We start from the raw sequence: 21,819 nt of genomic DNA on the forward strand, positions 1-21,819 counted from the left end.
GATTGCCATTTACTGATTTTTTTTGTAGCAAAGATCTAGCTTGGGATATGAGTATTCCAGAGATGTGCTGTCATAAGGAAGGAGATGCTAACAAATGTTGCTCACTGGAATCAAGGAAAGGCAGTAAAATGCATGTATGTATGTGCATAGCCAGGAACACACCTGTGAAAGTCAATTTCGTGCCTTAGACTTGACGGCACAGTGCTTTTAGGCATTTCTTTTCATCTTCTTCCATACCTGCTTCTGAACACTCCTGTGATCCCTTTGTTTTCTGTGCAAATGAACTGAATTGCTCTTTTTAAATCATAGCTACACTGGTTACCAGCCAGCAGCCTGGGTGCCTGAGTTGCCAACACACCTTAACCCACATAAATGAAAACAAAAAAAGTATTCTCCGTGACAGAGGCATTCCAGCTGCCCGTGATGCTGGGCTCCACTGACTAGCACCACTTTTCTCAGTGAAGTAAGACTGGGGGGCAGGCACCTAGTCCAAAGGGAGGGGGTCACCATCACAAACAAAATTCTCAGAAGATAAGGCCAGTGAGTATGTTAGTCCAGAGGTCTGATAGACCAGCAGGTGAATTCTGAGTATACGTATTTCATTTATCTGCTGACATCTGAAGACCTGATCTGCACATCTTCTACACTGGAAATCACCATGTTTCACACAAAAACAAATTGAGGTGGGCCCAGTTCCTTAGAACCCAGAAAGTTACTCCTTGACGTGGGACTCCTGAAATCGGACTTAACGTCACATCTCTTTATGCTAGTTAAGGAGACATATGGAATGGTAACTGTGAAAATACTTTGAAGAAATACGAAACTCATCGTGAATGCATAATATTACGATTTTTATTGGGAAATATTTGTTGTTTTTTAGGGGACAGTATTTGTTCAAAAACAAACCTCCTGACGGGAACGCTCCTCCCAACTCTTTTTACAGAGCACTTTATCCTAAAATTATACAAGACATCGAGGTAAGAATCTATGTATATTTGTGTATTTACCAAATACTAGAGAATCAACAACAATCTTCAGTAACGGCATTGTTACAGCAAACTTGGTTTAAGGTTTATGGATGTGGGTCAACAAACAGTTTCTTGATAAGAGAATAGAGTAAGTAAGATACAGTAAATTACTAGGCAAAAATTTGTGTTTAAAAGTTGTTTACCTAATAAATAGGTGAGAGAGAAAGACTATGATGTCTTCACATAACAGCAGTAAGACTGCTAAAGTTGCACTCTTAACCTGGTACTCAGATACCTTCTGAATTGAGAATACCTTCCTCCATGGAAGTTCACTGGTAGCAATGGCTGCCACGCAGGTAGCAAGAGCCCTGAGCACATAACCTCAGGTGGTTCATAGCTTGCCCTCCATTGGTGAGCAGTCTCTTTCTACCAGGTTTATTATTTAATTGTATTAATTATATGCAGGAGAGTTCTAGGAAATAAATGTTTAATTACAAATGGAAAAAATGTTTTCTGATTTTCAATAGTGGCTTTTTTATAACAATTTCTTAGTTTGCCTTAAGTTCTACGTAGCCAGTAGAGTGAAGCCTTGAACGCTTATCATTGGTTGCTCGACAGATACGAGTTTAGTTCTGGCCCTTTCCTAGTTACTACCTCTTTCCCATTCCTTCTTTTCAGACAATAGAATCTAATTGGAGATGTGGAAGGCACAGTTTACAGAGAATCCACTGCCGAAGTGAGACAAGCAAAGGAGTTTACTGTTTACAGTATGACGATCAGAAGATAGTCAGCGGCCTTCGAGACAACACTATCAAGGTGAGTTTTCTTCAGTTGTGGGAAGGTAGCTGAAGAAACGAGGGCGATCACATTCATAAAACTATCCAAAGCATAAATTCTAAGTGTGATTTCCAGGAAGTAAGTTAGTAGTTTAGATTGTTTCTAGTCCCAAAGCCAAAATCATTTCCCTAAAGAACAGATACCTGCTTCCCCCCAAGGAGAGCATCCAAATAGATTGCTAAATTCTCTTCTTGAATTCCACTGAATGGGCTATTACTCTTGGCCCTCACATAATTATAGGCTACCCCCGTTCCTTAATGAAAAGGATAAAGTCTGCATTAGTACTGAAGCCACATATATATAGTGCTTAGCTATACTGAGAGAAAAGAATGCATTCCACACTACTCTGGGCTTTGATTCTTTTGGGGAATCAAACACATAATAGAGCTAGCAAGTCTCTGCAGCACCCCATTATCATGGTGATCAAAAGGATCTTGTTTGCCCTCCTAGATCTGGGATAAAAGCACATTGGAATGCAAGCGAATTCTCACAGGCCACACGGGTTCTGTCCTGTGTCTCCAGTATGACGAGAGGGTGATCATAACTGGATCATCGGATTCCACGGTCAGGTAGAAAATTTCAAATGGTTTTTTGAACTCTGAAATGCCAGATCCACTCTGTTCTTTGTCATAGATAGTAACTCTGTGTATAGCTGCATGAACACTGTTCTGAAACTTCATAACTAAAGAAGAATAAGCCATCAGTTCCCCCCATCATGTCAGTCTAGAACTAGAAAACTTGAATTAGGAATGCTTAAGGTAAGTTTACATTTTTGTACATTTAAGAAACGACACAGCCTATTTTAATTTGCAGGAATCATGCATTATAAAAACTTGGTAAACCCTGCATTCCTTACAAAAACCACTTCACAAGGGAATGACATGACAGGAATGAAGCCTTCCTTTCAGGTAGTTATAACTGCAGTGCAGGCATGCATTATCTCTTTTAAAATGCGTATAGGTGAGCAGTGCTCTCTCTTCGCCAACCCCTCCCCTGCTGTCCCTGCAGTTTTTAATTGTGAGCTTCACTCAGGGAGGGGCCTTCAATTTCCAGAGGCATTAGTGATTTGATGACACAGCCATTATGCTGCTGGAGTCCAGTGCAGCTCGAGTTCTGGGTACCAGAATCACCGCTGGAAACCTCTGTTAGGAATTTTGCCTTAAGCTAAAGGATTTAGCAAACATAATGCATCAAAAGTAACTTTTTTTTAAATAGGGAGGAAAAAGCAGTTAACTGCATTGTTAGATTCTCTGAAGTTAAATGTTTACCATTCCCCGTTATCCTCTGTGAATAGAAAAAGCTGTTCTTGTTTCTCGTCTTGACTTAAAGGCATTGCAAACTCAGTTCTTATAGTTATCGACATTTAACATTTATTGGTACATGTGGAGTGCCTCAAGGAAGCCGAAACAGTGTAAAGGCTATCATATATATAGGATAAAGGAAAAAATGATTTTCTGAAAAAGGGGGGGTTAAACTGGAAAAGGAAATAAAAACGTGTTATAGAAACCAAAGTAAATATACAAAAATAGAGTAATCAAAGTCAAATACTGTATTTTATCACACAAAATTTTCAAGCTGTCCAAGGGTCCCACACTCTGCTGCGATGCCCATATTTACAGTGGATAGCTATTCTTGATCCCAACCCCCATTCGAAGCACAGAAGTAGGGTCTAAGTAATCTTGGACCTGGACCTCTGTGGTGAAATCTAAGATCCAAGATCATCAAACTGAAATTCATAGTACTAACTAAATCAGTCTGTTACAGAAGCTTCTTGGCCTATATCAGTACTAGTTCCTGAGGGCTAATGCTCCTATTATTAATCAGATTCCCAGTCTGAAATGTGTATTATTAATGGCATCAGATTGAACATCAGAAGCTTTATAATAATCTTGAGATCTGTGTCCAATTAGTAGGTGAAGGTGGCTGCTACCTCATTCCTACCCCCACACATGCCCACATTTCAAGTAGTGTGTCTTAAGCATTCCACATCAGCAGCAGCCCATCTCCTTCCTTTCCCCACTTTCCCAGTCTATCCCTCTACCTACCACCACCTCATGGCCCACCCATACTCTGTACCTCAGTTCAACTTACAAGCTGCAGAAGAAGGGTAGGGTGTAGTACTATGAACATGGAACAGAAGGTATGGGAAGTGGCGATGGTCAAATCCTGGTCATAGATTGTAGCATCAGTACCATCAAAATCTCAGATAACCTTCTTATTTATTGTTTGTTCCAGGGTGTGGGATGTAAATACAGGTGAAATGCTAAACACATTGATTCATCATTGTGAAGCAGTTCTACACTTGCGTTTCAATAATGGCATGATGGTGACCTGCTCCAAAGACCGTTCCATTGCTGTATGGGATATGGCCTCCCCAACTGACATCACCCTCCGGAGGGTGCTGGTCGGACACCGAGCGGCGGTCAACGTTGTAGACTTTGATGACAAGTACATCGTTTCTGCATCTGGAGATAGGACTATAAAGGTAAAAGACATTTGCAATAAGCCCCCAACTTAAGAATAGGGGAATCGTGAAAACCCGATCGAGGGCTAGTTAATATTTAGTTCATATACTAGTCTATGTGTAAAAAGGCAATTAATGAGACAAGTTGTATGACAGTTTTTCTAAATATTTTATTTATTTATTTTTAGTGAGAAGGGAAGGGAGGTAGAAAGAGAGAGAGAAACATCAGTGTACAAGAGAAACATTGATCAGTTGCCTGTCACGTGCCCCCAACTGGGGACCTGGCACGCAGTGCAGGCATGTGCCCTGACCAGGAATTGAACCAGCAACCGTTTGGTTTGCAGGATAATGCTTGAGCTACACCAGTCAGGGCAAGTTGTGTGACAATTTTGGTTATGTATTTTATTACTATAAATTTTCAATTTTCAACCCGTGTGCCACAAGAATTTTTAAAACATGCCATACCTGGCTAATCAGGGGCACTAACCTCTTTTCCCTTAGATTATCAAATTAAAAAATAACCACAGCCAGCACAACAATAGCCATCTGGTATGAATGAATCAAAATTACACCTATTTTTTGTCAGATCATCAAAAATATTTTTTGGGGTGTGCTGCAGAATTTTAGTAATTAGTTTGTGTGCCGTGAGATGAGAAAAGCTGACACCTGGTGAATGGTGAGTGTGAAAAGGGTAGGGGTAAATTTAGGTTCAAAACAATGTGTCTGTAAGACCAGAAAAAACGGTGAGAGTAATCAGTTTGAGGAATCCTCATGTGATAGCAGCGAGTTCCAAATTAGCCCAATATTTCCATGAATTGAACTTGTCATTTGTTTGCTTTGATTTGAGAAGTTGACTTTATTTGGTCCTATTTTTTGCTTCTCCAAGACTCCACTAGCCATATGCTTAACTAGTGAAAGCATCAAATCAATTGCCAAATGCCATTTTCTGTCTCAGGTGTGGAACACAAGTACTTGTGAATTTGTAAGGACCTTAAATGGACACAAACGCGGCATCGCCTGTTTGCAGTACAGAGACAGGCTGGTCGTTAGTGGCTCATCCGACAACACTATCAGGTGAGCAGCAGGTGCCCTTGCACAAGAGGACCAATATCATCCTGTCATTCATTGTGTGTGCACAATTCAAATGAATCTTCAACTGTGTTATGTTTATAATAAAATGTTTTTCTTTTGTGTAGCTTCTTGCAGGTCAAAAGTTTGCCCTAAGCATGCAGGCAGCACAGCAAAGATTTTTGTTGATGTAATAACTCCCTGCAATAGTTTTATCACATGATAGACCTATTTAAAAGGTACTGCTTGAATGAGGAAGTGAGCAAGAGAGTTAAGTAGATTGAGGTTGAAAGCCCTTCTCTTTACATTTCACCTGTCTACCATTGGAAGATGCTAACAAATAGCTAAAGGCCATTTCTCTCTGACGCTGTTTTTTTGTTTTGTTTTGTTTTTTTCTTTTCTTTAGAGGAACAGGATTTGTTTCCCTACTAGAAATTGTGCATTTTGTTTTCTTAGCATCGCATAATTGGCCAGGGAGTTACCAGTCTTTGAAATTATAAAGAATCTACAAATTGAAGTATTTTTGGTGTTTTCTTCTCTTCACAAAGATGGATGACACAGATATGAATTGTATTTGGGTGATTTATCAATCCTCTCTGTTCCTTCAAAGAAGTATTAAGAGGATGAAAAGCCCATTTAAAAAAAAAAAACAGATAGAGCTATTATTGTATCTAAGGAGATTATCATTCCTAGAAATCATTTGGATCGGTCTGAAAGCATATAGTTTTTGTATATTAGTTTATAAAAGCCACTGAGAACTTACTTTGAACTACCACTGTGTGAGAAAGACTTTCCTGGTCAGCAAGTGAAAGCAGAGAGTGTCCTCAGTGAAAGAGACGGATGTGCTTTGTGAGAGCAGGCTGTACTGACATTCTTCACCTCGTTCTTATGGTGATTTCAGCAAGCGTTACTTTCCTTAGCTGGTTGTTTTCTTCACAGGAAGCTATGTGCATTGGATTCATCTTTTTTATGTTTTGGAGACCCTGGTTACAGAACTACATAAAACATTGTGCTTTGAAAATATATACTGTGTTTGAACTTAAATCATACGTATTTCTACCTGACTTATATGACAGAAAGGAAATAAATTACATTGGAAGCAATACATTTTTGTGGGGGGTCTGATTTATTTTATTTTTGTGGGTTTCTTTAAAAAACATTGAAGAACGTTATTTTAACCTTCCAAGCTTTGGAAAGAATAATGAAAATTCACTTGACTCAATTTTCTTTTCCAGATTATGGGACATCGAATGTGGTGCATGTTTACGAGTGTTAGAAGGCCATGAGGAATTGGTGCGCTGTATTCGATTTGATAACAAGAGGATAGTTAGTGGAGCCTATGATGGGTGAGTTTGCATCTGCATCTGCACCCCTCCTGTCTCAGGATGTTAAACATAGCTGCTCCTTGTCTCTGAAAGATTGTAGATGGGCCCACCACAATGGCTCTGGTGTCAGATCTCCGTATTCACCTCTCCTTTGTTCACTCTTTTCTAAAATATTCTTCCCAGTTATTTAATTGCACTTGTTTGCTCAGGATTTTTATTGATATTTGGGGTTTAGGTTATATATTTGTCTGGTTTTCCCTATATTACAAAGAACTGGGCAAATCTAGTATAACAGAATATGCATATAAAATGGTGACTTACTAATAAATTAAAACATAGGAGGGCGATATCTATAGGGCTTAGTGTGGTAGGACCTTAAATTTTGATATCTTTATTTTATTCTGTCTAATTTTCAGTGAGTATAGAATCCATTCATGTTATGAATGGATCCCATGTCTAGCAATGCCAAGCACATAGTAAATTCCTACAAAAGTATATTTGCTTATGAAGGCCTCTGTCATCTTGTCAAGGTACCCAATTTTGGGGGGGATAGAAAGCTACAGTCACATACTGGCAGCTTTTCGAACATCAGAAACTAACTTAACAGCTTTATCTTAGCATATGAACTGATTATACTGCCACCACATTATGGCAGTTCAAGCAGGGGGACGTGTAGCAGGCCTGCCTCCTCTGCTTTGAGTCAGTCATCATGCCCGTGCCCTCGGCCCACGCTCAGGGTGTTCTACAGGTGTCCAGCCAGGGCCAAGTTTATGTCTCCTCATTCTCGTGGTTTTCATCTGTACCCACCTTTCTTGGGTTTGGTCTCTTATTTATTACAAGGAGACATGACCATTTCCCCACCAAATTAGGGACGTTAATTAACTTTTAGAAGGGTTAAACTTCTCTTATTTAAATTGAAATATGAGGATTTGTTTATATAAAGTCCAAAATTCTTTAAATGGACCCAGTCCTCTGGTATGTGTGACCTGTACCATTCTTAGAATTGGCCAAAAAGAAGATGCCTCAGAATTATAGGTTTCTATGACTAAGTGATCTTTTATATTATTAAAAAGTCTAATGTGTAAGATCTGCTTATAGCCCCTAAGCATGGTGTAACTTGACCATTCCCCATCTTCATCAGTTTTGGTAAGGCTGACCCGTTTCTCATTTTTAGGTTAATCACATCCATTTCCCCCTGTTAAGACCAATAACCTCTGTTCAAGAATGAATATCAGAACCAAGTCTTCAAAACAAAAAAGTTTCTATATATTCCTGTGAGCTGCGTTTATTGTATAAACTATATTCACCATACGTATTTATCACCATGACTTTTTGCCATTCTTCCTGTGCTGCCTTAATTTTGCTTTTAACAAAGGCTTTTTTCCCCTTTTTTATCTTCAGAAAAATTAAAGTGTGGGATCTTGTAGCTGCTTTAGACCCCCGTGCTCCTGCAGGGACTCTCTGTCTGCGGACCCTCGTGGTAAGTCTTGCTGTGTAAAGGGAGCTGGGGAGTAGGAAGGAGTTAAACATTGATGTGCTGTGGAATACAGATCTGGATTCGATCGTTAGGACCTCACAAAACCTACTGTTAAGTGGAAAGGAGACCAGTACATGATAATAAAATATGTTTATATAGTATCTTTCTTATAAAAGCACTTTAGAGGTCATATATGGAGAGAAATGTGACAGCTGTTTAACAGCTGCACAGCAACTCTACACACCAGTTCAGCACAGGAAGTGAGTAAGAAGTCTGTATCCACCAGAAGCAGTAGGGGCACTCGGGGAGAAGGAGCGTGATTACTCAAACTGGAGCCTGTCCAGAATCTGAGGACCCGCACACCTGTGCCTACAGAAGTGCCACGGGAGTCTGCCTGGGCCCTGGTCAGGCCCTTATATCTGCATCCTACTCAAGGCACTCGCTGCCAGCAACTCGAATCCCACCTTCTTTACTCCTTGTATGCCCCCTTGCCTACACGTCTTGACATTTTGGGGAGAAGTGCCTCAAAAGGACTAAGGTCACTTTCAAAAGCACTAAATTCTTTATCATGGTGTTTGCCAAAGGCCTGGATTAGAAAATGTCCTAAAGTTAAATGCTGCTTCCATTAGAAAAAGATTAGGTGGGGCACTAGGTAAGACAGTCTTTTGCACAGTGAAGAGGTGAGAGAAAGCATTTGAAGCCCCAGTATTCTGGGTCCTGGCTCAACATTTAAGCAGTCTCTGCTCTGGAAAAGAGATACATGTCTTTTTCTTCCATGTTGGAATTAAAGCTTGTTCTTTTAGTACCAGGCATGCTTTACCTTCGTATTTCCACATTTTTTTTTAAATGTGTACTGTTACTCATTTACAGTTAACCTCAGTCTGGTTTTTAAAGTATAATTTACAGCTCTGGCTATTGTGGCTCAGTGGGTTGAGCACTGGTCTGCAAACCAAAAGATCACTGGTTCCATTCCCAGTTGCCTGTCCCTGGTTAGGGGCATGCAAGAGGCAACCTGTTCACATTTCTCTTGCACATCGATGTTTCTGTCCCTCTCTTTCTCCCTCCCTTCCCTCTCTCAAATAAATGAGTGAATGAATGAATGAATGTTCCTCTGAAAAAAAACTAAATGAGGAAAAATAGGTTTAAAAAATAAAGTATGATTTACATATAGCAAAATTTGTCCATTTTAGTATACTTTAAAAAAAACTTATTGATTATGCTATTACAGTTGTACTGATTTTTTCCCCTTTGCTCCCCTCCACCAGCACGCCCCACTACCTCAGGCAATCCCCTGTTCTTGTTCATGTCCACAGGTCACGCATGTTAAGTTCTTCAGCTACTCCCTTTCCTATACTGTGCTTTACATCCCCACGGCTGTTCTGCAACTACCTATTTGTACTTACTCCCCTCACCTCTCACCCATTCTCCCACAACACCCTCCCATCTCTTTGTCTTTAACCTTTGGCATTTTACTTATGATGTGTCTTGGGGTGGGCCTCTTTGCACCCATCTCATTTGGAACTCTCTGTGCTTCTTGGACTTGTATATTTCCTTCACCAAATTAGGGAGGTTTTCCTTCATTATTTTTTCAAATAGATTTTCAATTTCTTGTTCTTTCTCTTCTCCTTCTGGTACCCCTTTGCGAATATTGGAATGCTTAAAGTTGTCCCATAGGCTGTTTACACTACCCTTGGGTTTTTTTGGATTTTTTTTCTTGTTGTTCTGATTGGTTGTTTTTTTGGTTCCTTACATTCCAAACCATTGATTTGATTCTCAGCTTCATCCACTCTACTGTTGTTTCCCTGTAAATTGTTCTCTATTTCAATTAGTGTGTCCTTCATTTCTGACTGGATCTTTTTTATTCTGTTAATATCCTCACTAAATTCCTTGAGCGTTCTTATAAGCAGTGTTTTGAACTCTGCATCTGATAGATTGCTTATCTCCATTTCGTTTAGCTTTTTTTCTGGAGTTTTGATCTGTTTGTTCATTTGTGCCATGTTTCTTTGCTTCCTTGTTTTGGCAACCTCCCTGTGTTTGTTTCTATGTATCAGGTAGAGCTGCTTTGACTTGGTGTCTTGGTAGTATAGCCTAATATAGTAGGTGTCTTGTAGGGTCCAGTAGCACAACCTCCTCCATCACTTAAGTGTGAACTCAAGGTGCACCCCTTGTGTGGGCTGAGTATGCTCTCCTGTTGTAGTTGAGCCTTGGTTGCTGTTGGCAGATCATTGGGAGGTATTTACCCAGATTAATCAGCTGCAGTGATTGGCTGTGACCACTGACCACCAACCTCCACCCTCTGTGGAGGATCAGTGGTGCAGGAGCAGGGTGGTGGTGCTCCAGCGTGTCTGTAGCTGTCCACTGGGTGTGCTGGCCCTGTGGGTTTACCGGATGGTGCAGGCCAAAGTCAACTCCCACCTGTGTTTTCCCTGGGACCACCCTGCCTGACTTATAAAGCAGTCTGAGATAGCTGCTATTTGTACTGGGCTTGGAGATTCTCAGGCTGAGTCAACTGTGAATCTAGGCTGCTAGTTCCAGATCTGGAGCTCAGTGAGGCCAGCTATTGCTTATTTGAGGGGATTTTAGGAAGTTACTAAGCAGGAGCCAAGACCAGCTAGGTGCGCCCATAATTTGGGTGGGGCAGAGTCTCTGGGGATCTCTAAGGCAGGCCAAACAGTGTTAGCCAGGTAGTTGTCGACTTCCATTCAACTCGATTTCTGTCGGTTCTGAGTGATGATTGTTCTATATTTTAGTTGCAGTTTTTTTTGTGGTTGTGCGAAGAGGCGGGCCATGTCTGCCTTTGCCACCACCTTGACATGAAGTCCTTATTGCACTTCTGTGAATTGTTCAGATGTGCATATACCATAATTAATTTATACAAAATTTCCAATGTCTCCCTAAAATTATATCCCTTAGAATCACCCCTAGCAACCATTCATCTGATTTCTGTTTCTGTACTTTTGCTATTTTATGAATGTCATATAAATTAAATCATACAGTATTAGTGTTTTGCCTTTGGCTTGTTTCACTTTATTTAAGATTCATCCATAATGTTGCCTGTGTTAGAACTTTGTTCTTTTTGTAGTATTCCATTGTGTGGATAAACCAGTTTGTTTATTCATTCACCAGTTTAAGGACATTTGGAATGTTTCCAGTTTTTGGTGATACTGAAAACATTCCCATACAGGTTTTTGTATGTACATATTATTTTCATTTCTCTTGGGTAAACACCTAGAACTACAATTTATGGCTCCTATGATAAGTGTATGTTTAAATTTAAAAGAACTACTTAGCTATTTTCAAAGTGACATTTTGGGAGTTTACAAATGCATGCCATTTTAGATTTCCACTGAATGTATGAGAGGCTCATTTTTCCACATCTTTGATAGCACTTGTTATTGTCAGGGTTTTTTTTTTTAGTTATAGCCATTTCAGTAAATTGTAGTGCTTATAGTTTTAATTTGCATTTTGTGATAATTAATGGTGTAGAACATCTTTTCGTGTTCCTTTTTTGTAAAGTATCTGTTCAAATCTTGTCCTCATTTATTGAGTTGTCTTAAGTTTTTGAAAACAGATTTATTGAAATATAATTGACATACAATGAAGTGGACATATTTAAAGTATACAACTTAATAATTAATTTTAACATATGTACATACGAATGAAACTATCACTTCAACCAAGATAATGACCTTATCCTCATGCCCCCTGTGTAATCCCTCCTTCCCATTCCACCCACTTCCCCCTGCTGCAGTTACCGGGCAACCACTGATCTGCTTTCTGTCAATTATGATTAGTTTGCATTTTCTAGGGTTTAATTAATAGAATCAAAAAAGAGTGTGTACTCTTTTTTGCTTCTTTTCTTTAAGCCTAATTATTTTGATGTTTGCCCATGTTGTTGATGTATCAGTAGTTCACTGCTGAGTGGTGTTCCATTGTCTGATTTATACAACAGTTTATCCATCCGCCAGTTGATAAAAATTTGTACTGTTTCCAGTTTATGACTATTACAAATAAAGTTTCTATAAACATATGTGCAAGTCTTTATGTGATCGTATGCCTTCATTTCTCCTGGGTAAATCCTAGGAGCAGAATCGCTAAATTATATGATAAATATATGTTTAATATTTTTAGAAACAGCCAAACTGTTTTCCAAAGTAGTTGTACCATTTAACACTACAGTACAACAGCGCATGAGAGTTCCACATCCTTGCCAATACTCAGTGTACAGTCTTTTTTTAATTTGAGTTATTCTAGTAAGTGTTTCATAGTACCTCGTGATTTGCATATTCTTAATGTTAATAATGTTGAACGTTGTTCCATGTGTTTATTTGCCATCCATATATCTATTTTGGTGAAGTATCTGTTTGAATCTTTTGCCCATTTTTTTTATTAAGTGGTTTTCTTATTATTGAGTTTTGTGATTTCTTTACATATTTGGGATACCCATTTTGCTTTTTCATTCCCTTAAAAGAATCTTTTAAAACAAAAATTCTTAATTATTTTAAGGGTTTTATTTATTTATTTTTAGAGAGGGGGGAGGGAAGGAGAGAGGGGAACATCAATGTATGGTTGGCTCTTGAGCACCCCCTATTGGGGACTTGGCCTGCAACCCAGGCATGTGCTCTAACTAGGTATCGAACTGGTGACCCTTTGGTTCACAGGCCTGCACTCAATCCATTGAGCTACACCAACCAGGGTAGAAATTCTTAATTTTGATTAAGCCCTATATATCAACTTTGTCTGTTATGGTTTCCTATTTGATATTATATCTCTAAAAAAACTGCCTAATCCAAAGTCCCAAGGATTTCCCTTGTGTTTTCTTTAGAAGTTGTATAGTTTTATTAGTTTTTACATTTTGGTCCATGATGATTCATTTTTAATTAACTTTTGTAGATGGTACAAGGTGGTTCGGAGTTCGCATAGATATCCAGTTATTACAGCACCATTTATTCAGAACTGTCATTTGTCCTCTGACTTGCCTTTGCCACCTTTCCAAAAACCAGTTGACCATGTATATCTGGGTCTACTTTCAAACTTACTCAGTTCCATTGATCTTTTTGTTTATTTGTCTGTCTTTGTCTTTTTTTTTTTTTTTTTTTTTTTAGATTTTATTTATTTATCTTTAGAGGGGAAGAGAAGGAAAAAGGGAGAGAAATACCAATGTATGGTTGCCTCTCATGCGTCCCCTGACTGGGACCTAGCCTGCAACCCAGGCATGTGCCCTGACTGGGAACCGAACCCCAGGTGTTTGGTTCGCAGGCCTGCACTCAGTCCACTGTGCTACACCAGCCAGGGCCGTCTGTCTTTGTCTTGATGTCAGTGTCATATTATCTTGGTTACTGCAGCTTTTTAATAACTCATGAAATCTAATAGCATTAAGTCCCACCCCCCCCCAAAATAAATGTGCTGAGATTTTCATTGGGATCATGTTAAATCTAGATCAATTTGTATTGGAAAGAATTGACTTCTTAACAGTATTGAGTCTTCTGATCCATGAGCACAGTGTATCTCTGTTTAGGTCTCTTTAAACTTTCTCAGCAATGTTCTTATACCTTTCAGTGCAAAGATCTTATACATCTTTTATCATATTTATCCCTAAGTATTTCATACTTTTAATGCTATTGTAAATGGTATTTTTAAATTTTAGTTTCTGGATTGTTCATTGCAGATACATAGAAATACACTTTTACTTTTTTTTCAACCTGTATACCTTTTATTTCTCTTTCTTGTTTTATTGTACTAAGACCTTCAGTACAATGATCAAAAGAATTAGTAACAGTGAATGTTCTTATCATGGGGAAAAGGTACCTTGCATATACACAGATGTGTGGTAGCTATAGGTTTTCATGGGTAAACATTATCAGGGGATTGGGAGGTTCCTTTCTGTCCCTTGATAGCTGAGAGTTTTTATTAGAAGTAGATGTTGGATTTCATTAAATGCACTTATCTATACCTATTGAAATGATCTTATATTCTCACCTTTATTCTGTTCATTGGAGTATTACATTGATTTTTGAATGTTAAATACAACTTTGCATCACTACAGATTTTGTGGTCATTAAAAGGATAATAATAAGGACATACTGTGAACACAACTCTATGCCCCAAACTTGATATCCTATTCTTTCACATCAAAAGAAATAGACAATCTGAATAGGCCTGTACCTATTAAAGAAATTGAAGCAATAATTAAAAACCTCCTAAGACAGAAAGCACCAGACCCAGATGGGTTCACTGGTGAATTCTTCCAAATGTTTGAGGAAGGCATTATACCATTTCTCAACAATCTCTTCCAGAATATATCACCAAAGTGAATACTTCCTGAATTATTCTATGAAGCAGAATTACCCTGAGAGCAAAAGCAGACAAAAATATTACAAGAAAAGAAAACCACAGACCAATACATCCCATGCACACAGATGCTTGTCTATGAGTGTATTTGTACCGTGTAAAGAATGTAAAGTGGTACATCCTCTATGGAAACCAGTATGGCAGTTCCTCAAAATATCAGAGATAGAATTATGATCCAGCACTCTCACTCTGGGTATACGTTATATCCAAAAGATCAAAACCAGGATCTCAAAAAGATACTTGCACATTCATGTTCATAGCAGTATTACAGTAGCCAAGAGGCAGAGGCAGCACAAGTGTCCATCGACAGATGAATGGATAAACAAAATGTGATACACGCACACACAAATATTATTCAGCCTTGAAAAGAATGCTACACCATGGATAAAACATGAGGATACTATTCTAAGTGAAACAAGTCAGTCACAAAAAGACAAACACGACGAGGTGTCTAAAGTGGCTGAACATATACAAACAGAAAGCAGAAGAGCGGTGCCTGGGGAGTTTTCGTTTTGCCGTGTGAAAGGGCTCTGCAGACCCACTGCGCAGCAGAGCGTGTGCACTCAGCTCTGCTTACCGTGACCGGAAGGGTCCGAGATGGCAGGTGTTACATGATTATTTCCATAATTCAAAATAAAATATTCAAAAAATACTAATATAATAGGTGAATGTGCAATTTCATAACTAATATGGGTTTATTAGGTAGGGTTTGTTGGTAATATTTTTTTTTTCTAAAGATTTTATTTATCTTTAGAGCGGAAGGGAAGGAGAGAGGGAGAGAAGTATCAATGTATGGTTGCTTCTCATGTGTCCCCTGCTGGGAACTGGCCTGCAACCCAGGCATGTGCCCTAACTGGGAATCGAACCGTGACCCTTTGGTCCACAGGCCTGTGCCCAATCCACTAAGCTACACCAGCCGGGGCCTTTTTGGTAATATTTTAAACCATTTGATTCAGCTTTAAGTGTGATGTTACTCTCCTTAGGTTTAGTGATTTCACAATAAGGAAAATTTCTGAAATTATTTAAAAGGTGATAATATGCTAATAAAATGATGTAACTTATATTAAGATAAAATTCCACAAAATATTAGCAAACTGAATCCAACAATGTATAAAAAGGGTTACACACCATGACTAAGCGGGACTTATTCTACTTATGCAAAAGCAAGTATAATACTAAAAAATTAGTTCATATAATCCATCACATCAGAAGGATAAGAAGAAAAATCACATGATTGTATAAATAGATGCAGAAAAGGCATGTGGCAAACTGTAACATCCATTCACGATAAACTCTCAGCAAACTAGGAATAAAAGGGAACTATTTCAACTTCATAAAGAAAAATGTAAACTAAAACTCCAATATAATACCACTACAAATCTATTAAAATAGCCAAAATTTAAAAGCTTGGCAGTATCAGTTTGTTGAAGATGTGAAGCAACTGGAATTCTGATACAGGGCCAAGAGGAGTATAAATTGGCAGAACTTTAAAAAACTTTAGTCACACCCACTAACACTGAGTGCACACCTACTCCGTGGGCCAGCGGTGCCCCTCCTTGGGGAGATGGGAGCACGTGCCCATCAACATACATGTGCATAGAGACTTTACTTACAGTACAAGACTGGAATCAGCCTGTTGGTCCATTACAGGACACAGTACACTGTAGTGTGTTCAGGCAATGGAGTAGACTAGTAATAAAAAAAAAAATGAACTGCCGTTTCGTGCAGTAACAGAGAGGAATCTTATCATGCTAAGTGAAAGGAACCAGGAAAAAGAACACTGTTTTGAGCATATTTATATGAAATCGAAAAACAGGAAAAGTGAATTGATACCATTGGGGTGAAGGTAGTATTGACTAGCAACGGGCACAAGAAGCCTTCTGAGGTGCTGCAGTGGTGTGCTGTGTATGCCCTACAACTGCTTAGGAGAGTCAGGTAGTAAATTGTCCAGAATTTTGCAAGCTTGTTGAGCTCATACAGATAGCTCGAAATTGGCCAGGGCAGGAACTTTTACACCATGAAAATGTGCAGATGCTTTTACAAGTTGGGAGAATCCATTGATAAACATTTACCAGCACACCGCTTGGTACTGCGCATCAATCCTTGGCTGCTGGTTGTAGAAGAATCCTGGGGCTGCAGAGAGAGGATGAGGCCATGAGTAATGGTCTTGTTTAGCCCAGGGCTAGGAGAGTTAGCAGTGAGAAACCAGCATGCTCTGTGACACGTCTCAGCTCTAGTGAATATTACTTTGGTTGTGCGTGAAATCAACTGCCCAGTATTGGACTTTTCCATCTTGCCTTTAATCCAAAATTAGGTTTTTTTCTCCATTAAAACAGCTAAGTGGTAGAGAATATGATCAGCACTATATAGCCTTACCATCATCGACTCCTTTTGACATGTTGCTGAATATTTGTCCTTTTGACTTTGAGTAGTTCAAAAGCTCCCATTTCTGATTCTTTAGGAGCATTCGGGAAGAGTTTTCCGACTCCAGTTCGATGAGTTCCAGATTGTCAGTAGCTCACACGATGACACCATCCTCATCTGGGACTTCCTCAACGACCCAGCCGCCCAAGCCGAGCCCCCCCGCTCACCTTCTCGAACGTACACGTATATCTCCAGATAAATAATCATACACTGACCTCATATACTTGCCCAGGTATGAAAAAGAATTGTGTACATAGCACTGTGAGTAGGAGATGGAATATTAGCTGTCGGTGTTGCCAGCTCACGGAGTCTTCTCTTGCCCTTTGTCTTTCCAAGTTGTGAAAAGCAAGGGAAGCCGACATCATGACAGAGCCGGGGCTGTCTGTTGGATGCTGCCTTCATCGAGGTAGCCAGCCTTAGTTTTGGGTGATTCTCAAACTAGATCTAGCTGACCTGTGTGCAGTAGAACTAATAATTCCTGTCCCGATTATTTAATAGCATTCTTGAGAAAGTAAGAAATTTGAATCTGTTTCAAAACCAAGAGTAATTGACCCAAAAGCCTGTGGCTTTGTAGTTCCCAAATTAAACCAGTACCTGTGATTTAAAAAAAAAAAAAAAAAAAAAAAAACCCTTTAAATCAGGTAGTTAATCTAATGTATGAATGGGAACATCTCATGGTGAAAATGCCGACTTCTCACAGCTCTGCCTGGTCAGTGTCATTGGATGTAAGAGGTAGCTTTTTTATCCTTATGTCCACTCCCCACTCCCTCTAAAAGTGAAAAGCACCATCTTTTGACCTTGGAAGTAGCTCTGGAGTTGCCGAGGACTCCATGTATTCACCATTCAAGTCCTCATCCGGCCTCTGAGTCAGGAAGAAATCCTAAAACTCATCTTTAACTATGTTGTGGTGTATTCCAGTCATACCTGGTGTCCTACCCAGTTGACATACGTTAAGTTCCTGCTGGTTTAGGAAAACTACACTATCCCTGGGGATCATTTCCCACACTCGCCTCAGTGCTTGTGGCAGAAGAACACGTTGAGCACACTTTTCTGCACATCTCTTTACAGTGGCTTTTCTAAGTGGGGTGGTTCGTGCCCTGCTGGGCTCATTTCGGGGCCCACTTCTCACAGAGGACATGCTGCTTCCTCGTCCCTCGGCCTCCTCGGCCAAGTCCAGCCGGCAGGCCTGGGCGCGAGTCCTGGCTGTGTGCCCGTGGGCAGGTGACCTCCCAGGGCCTCGGTCTCCTGATTAGTGCAGTGAAGGTTGCAGGTACACCTACTACACAGAGCTGTTGTGAGGATCGAAGCTGAAACGTTGTATATAAAATTTTCATTGCTTGGCATAATGCCTAGCACCTAACAAGCCCTTAGTAAAAAGTGGTTTATTGGTATTAATATTGTAATCATGTTACCTATCCCCTCCTTTTGCCAAAATTTGCTGCTCGTGAGATTTCTGTGGCATTCTGCCACATGTAGTATTTTTCCTGGTGTCCTTATGGCTTACGTCCCCTTCCCCTCTCACCCCTACAGCATACACATCCCCTGAGAGTGTCTCAGGCTTTGTGTCCTTATCGAAGCCCCCTTTCTTTGGCTGCTGTGTCTTTTCCCAAGGCTTCTGCCTTAATCTCCAGACCACGTACCCAGCCACCACCTGCACACCAGTCTTGGGAGGCCACGTGGGGCCAGAGCCTTAGAGCTGCCCTCACCCGCTGCACCTGTGCAGGGAGCGGATGAAAGCTTGATGCTGCTGCACCCACACGGTCCCTCTTAATCTCAAGACATCAGATCATCCTGCATGACTCTGAACATGTCAGTGAGCCCCTGCCAGTCCCCCAACAGGCCGTGCAGCCTCTAAAAGAAGCTCCTACTTGGCAGGGGCCAAGAGCAGGCATTGGGAAGGATTTCTGAGCCTTTCTCCCAATTGACAGCTAAGTTAATATTCTTTTTCTCTTAGAGCAAGTGAGAAATACAGGGAAAGGGACTAATGACTATGTGCTCTGTTTTCACACAGGACTCATTAAAGTTGCGGTATTTAACGTATCTGCCAATACCAGGATGAGCAACAACAGTAACAATCAAAATACTACCCACTTCCCCCGGACTAGCCGAGGAGTGGGGCTTTGAGACTCCTGTTGGGACCCAGTTGGTCTGCAGTCGCTCCGGAGGGGCTGCTCAGCACAGCTGACTGCTTCCCTGCTGCTATCAGAAGATCTTTTCTTTCGTGACTGATTGGAACTTTTAAAGCTCACCTCACTTCCCCTCCTCCTTTCCCCTCTGCACCTTTTTTTCCTCGTTTGGTTCCAGACAAAGATGACTTATAAATATATTTAGTGTTTTGCCAGAATCTCTCTTGCTTTGCTGTTAAGCAGAAGAACTAGTTTCCCTGTAGAGCCTGCTGGGAGAGACCCACTTCCAGGGGACAGCGGGGTACAGCTTGGAGCCGGACAGCACCCAGCGTCTCCCTGTGAACCGCAAGAAGGCCCAGCGCCTAGCAAGCTCAGCACAGCCCCACTGTACTTAGGAGACAGCTGTCCGCACGGTCTCTGGGGCGAGAGAGACGAGAATAAGCACACCAGGAGATCGGGGCCTCTTTCTTCCATCTCTTTTCTCTGTTTCTGCACCTCTTCCCCTCCCTCACTCCCCTCCAACCTGCTTCTCTGCTCCACCTGTGAAGTATGAACAGAGTATCTTCAGCTAGCATGAGACAAATCAGCTAGAAAATGCAACACTTTTTGGAAAAGTTAAATGCTATTCAGTCAAAATTTCAAACAGGCTTTTGCTGCAGGTGACCTTCTATGACAATGATGAGTTCTCAGACACGGTGTTTCCATCGTATTTGCAACTCTGTTCTCCTTCTGACACCCTTCCCCAAAGAGGGAGGGGTGGAGCCAAAATTCCCTGGGCTCCATCAATGGTCACATCTTTTCTAGACTCAGCGGTCTCCTTGATTCCATGTAGAGTGTGCAAAGGAGTTGCTGATTGCATTTCCTCTCATTAACAATTAGATGTGTAATAAAAAGCATTGTACTTCATCTTAAATCCCTGGTAAGGCTCAGCCTACAGAAAGGCTTGAATGGCCAGAGCCAGGCGCTTGCCAGGTTCTGCACAGTGGTTCAGATCTCTGGTTTCTTCGCCAGGGCCTGTGAGCACCAAGGAGCCTGTGTCTTTGCCAAGGCCATGGTCGGAGTAGCTTTAGAGGTGGTCAGGAGTAAAAGTTTGTTTCTTTTTCATTTAGGCCAGTAAATAGCATTTCTCAAAAATCAAGCTAAATCATCTCAACTTTGCACTGCAGAACCTTCCTTCTGCTTTTCCCAAATCCAGTATTTACAAAGGGCAAAGCTGCCAGAGAGAGCAGATCGGAGTGAAGCTTGGCACACAGGGTTTCGTACGGAGGCAGAGACTGCCTTCTCTTCTCCTTTCCTCCCTCCCTCCAGTCTTCTTTACTCTCCACTCTCCCCCGACCAGGAAGATTTCTCTGGGAGTTGGTAAATAACATAAACAAATGGACTTCAGCCAGGGGCGGGCTGACCCGGCCACTTGAAAGGCAGCTGTATGGGCTTCAGGTGTGGGGCACAGGTGCCACCGTCCCGGGAGCACAGAGAGTGCCATCAGTGTGTGCCCAGCCTGTTTCTCGGGTCAGGAATGGGACCTGCACCGGCCACCTCAGGCGGCATGGGCGTGCCCATCAAAAGCCCCAAGGCCACAGCACAGTCTCAGGTTTCCCTGGGAAGCTGAGCTCTCAGGCCCTTCATTTCCATCCCTGATCAAAGCAGTTGAGTAAAAGAAAGCCCCTTTTTAACCAACTGCTGGAAAACTTCCAAGTGGGAGCCAGCTGCAAGTAACCTCACAGCCGGGCCACCTTTACTGCAGCGATGGCGAAGGCGAGCACGGCCATCTTTCCTCTTCCCTCCGATTTGCAAAAAGGCGTTCTCTTCCCAAGGTGTGCCCAGGACGAGTGTTGTTACTACGTGTTAGGAGGCAGGCATGCATACACAGTTTTCCTTTTCTGCTTTGTGAGTGCTTTCAAGCTTTTATTCCCAGGTTATATTCAGAAAGTACTTCCCAGTGTAATATGTCATTGCCTAGGAAATATTTTCTGAGTATAATTCCCTTCCCAACTACCCAAATGCCACAAAGAAATGTTTTCTATTTAGTCACTTACTGTGGTTCCTTGTTCATTGTGTTGACTATTAATGCCTTTTTGATTGGTTGAGGATGTTGCTACAGATGAGGCAGAGGACCATCAGCCCTGAAGAACACACAGGTCAGACATTAGAGAGGCGTGAGTTTTAAAATATTGTCCAATAGCCATAACTTACTAGCCCTTCTGTTACATGCTGCTGTTCTAAAGTGAGAGCTGTTGAATATTCATTGGTGCCCGGGGGCTTGCCCTCCCATCTAGGTTTGAAGGTGGATTGTTTCTAAGGCTCTTCTGAAGCTTGTCCAGTACATCTTAAGTGAGATGGGGGTGGGCCCTGCAGTCCGCAGCCCTTGGCTCCGTGGAGGATATTCCCCACGCTGTCCTCTGCTGCTCATGGAAATGGGAGTGGAGTGAAGTGGTCTGAAAAACTCGAGTCAGTCGCATTTCTCAGCTCTGGGGGTCATTTACCAGTTCATTGTAGAAGAAATAATCAGGTGAGTAGAAGTTCATTTCCAGAGAAGGTAAACCCCACTTACCATCTCTGCATGATTTCAGTGGGAATTGATTATCACTGATCCCCAACTGGGCTAGAACAAATGTAAAGTTTGACCTTTTAAAAAAGAGAAATAAAGACAGTCTCAGCCCATTCAAAGGAGTGGTAGAAGAGCTGAGGGCGTCTCTGGGTTCTGACATGAAATGTCTGCCTTGTAGATCACTCTGTTCTCACTGAAACGCGCATGTGGGCCCAAGGAGTGTTCCTTAGA

General features: G+C 41.1%; 1 protein-coding gene across 11 annotated transcripts in view; it reads left to right on the forward strand.

Annotated features, from left to right (window-relative positions):
• Positions 1 to 21,075, forward strand: part of BTRC (beta-transducin repeat containing E3 ubiquitin protein ligase) — a 191,103-nt gene extending 170,028 nt beyond the window's left edge. For all 11 annotated transcript variants that reach the window (XM_053668501.1, XM_037159411.2, XM_053668500.1 and 8 more), the window contains 9 exons: positions 881 to 977; positions 1,647 to 1,784; positions 2,256 to 2,374; positions 4,041 to 4,290; positions 5,225 to 5,343; positions 6,573 to 6,683; positions 8,064 to 8,142; positions 16,952 to 17,146; positions 18,926 to 21,075. In XM_053668501.1, coding sequence (XP_053524476.1) covers positions 881 to 977; positions 1,647 to 1,784; positions 2,256 to 2,374; positions 4,041 to 4,290; positions 5,225 to 5,343; positions 6,573 to 6,683; positions 8,064 to 8,142; positions 16,952 to 17,113 — 1,075 coding nt within the window. In that variant the 3' untranslated portion in view covers positions 17,114 to 17,146; positions 18,926 to 21,075. The remainder of the gene's footprint in view (positions 1 to 880; positions 978 to 1,646; positions 1,785 to 2,255; positions 2,375 to 4,040; positions 4,291 to 5,224; positions 5,344 to 6,572; positions 6,684 to 8,063; positions 8,143 to 16,951; positions 17,147 to 18,925) is intronic.
• Positions 21,076 to 21,819: the final 744 nt, after the last annotated feature.

The sequence above is a fragment of the Artibeus jamaicensis genome, unplaced genomic scaffold (assembly GCF_021234435.1).
Source record: "Artibeus jamaicensis isolate MK-2021 breed Jamaican fruit bat unplaced genomic scaffold, CSHL_Jam_final contig_490, whole genome shotgun sequence".
Lineage (NCBI taxonomy): Eukaryota > Metazoa > Chordata > Mammalia > Chiroptera > Phyllostomidae > Artibeus > Artibeus jamaicensis.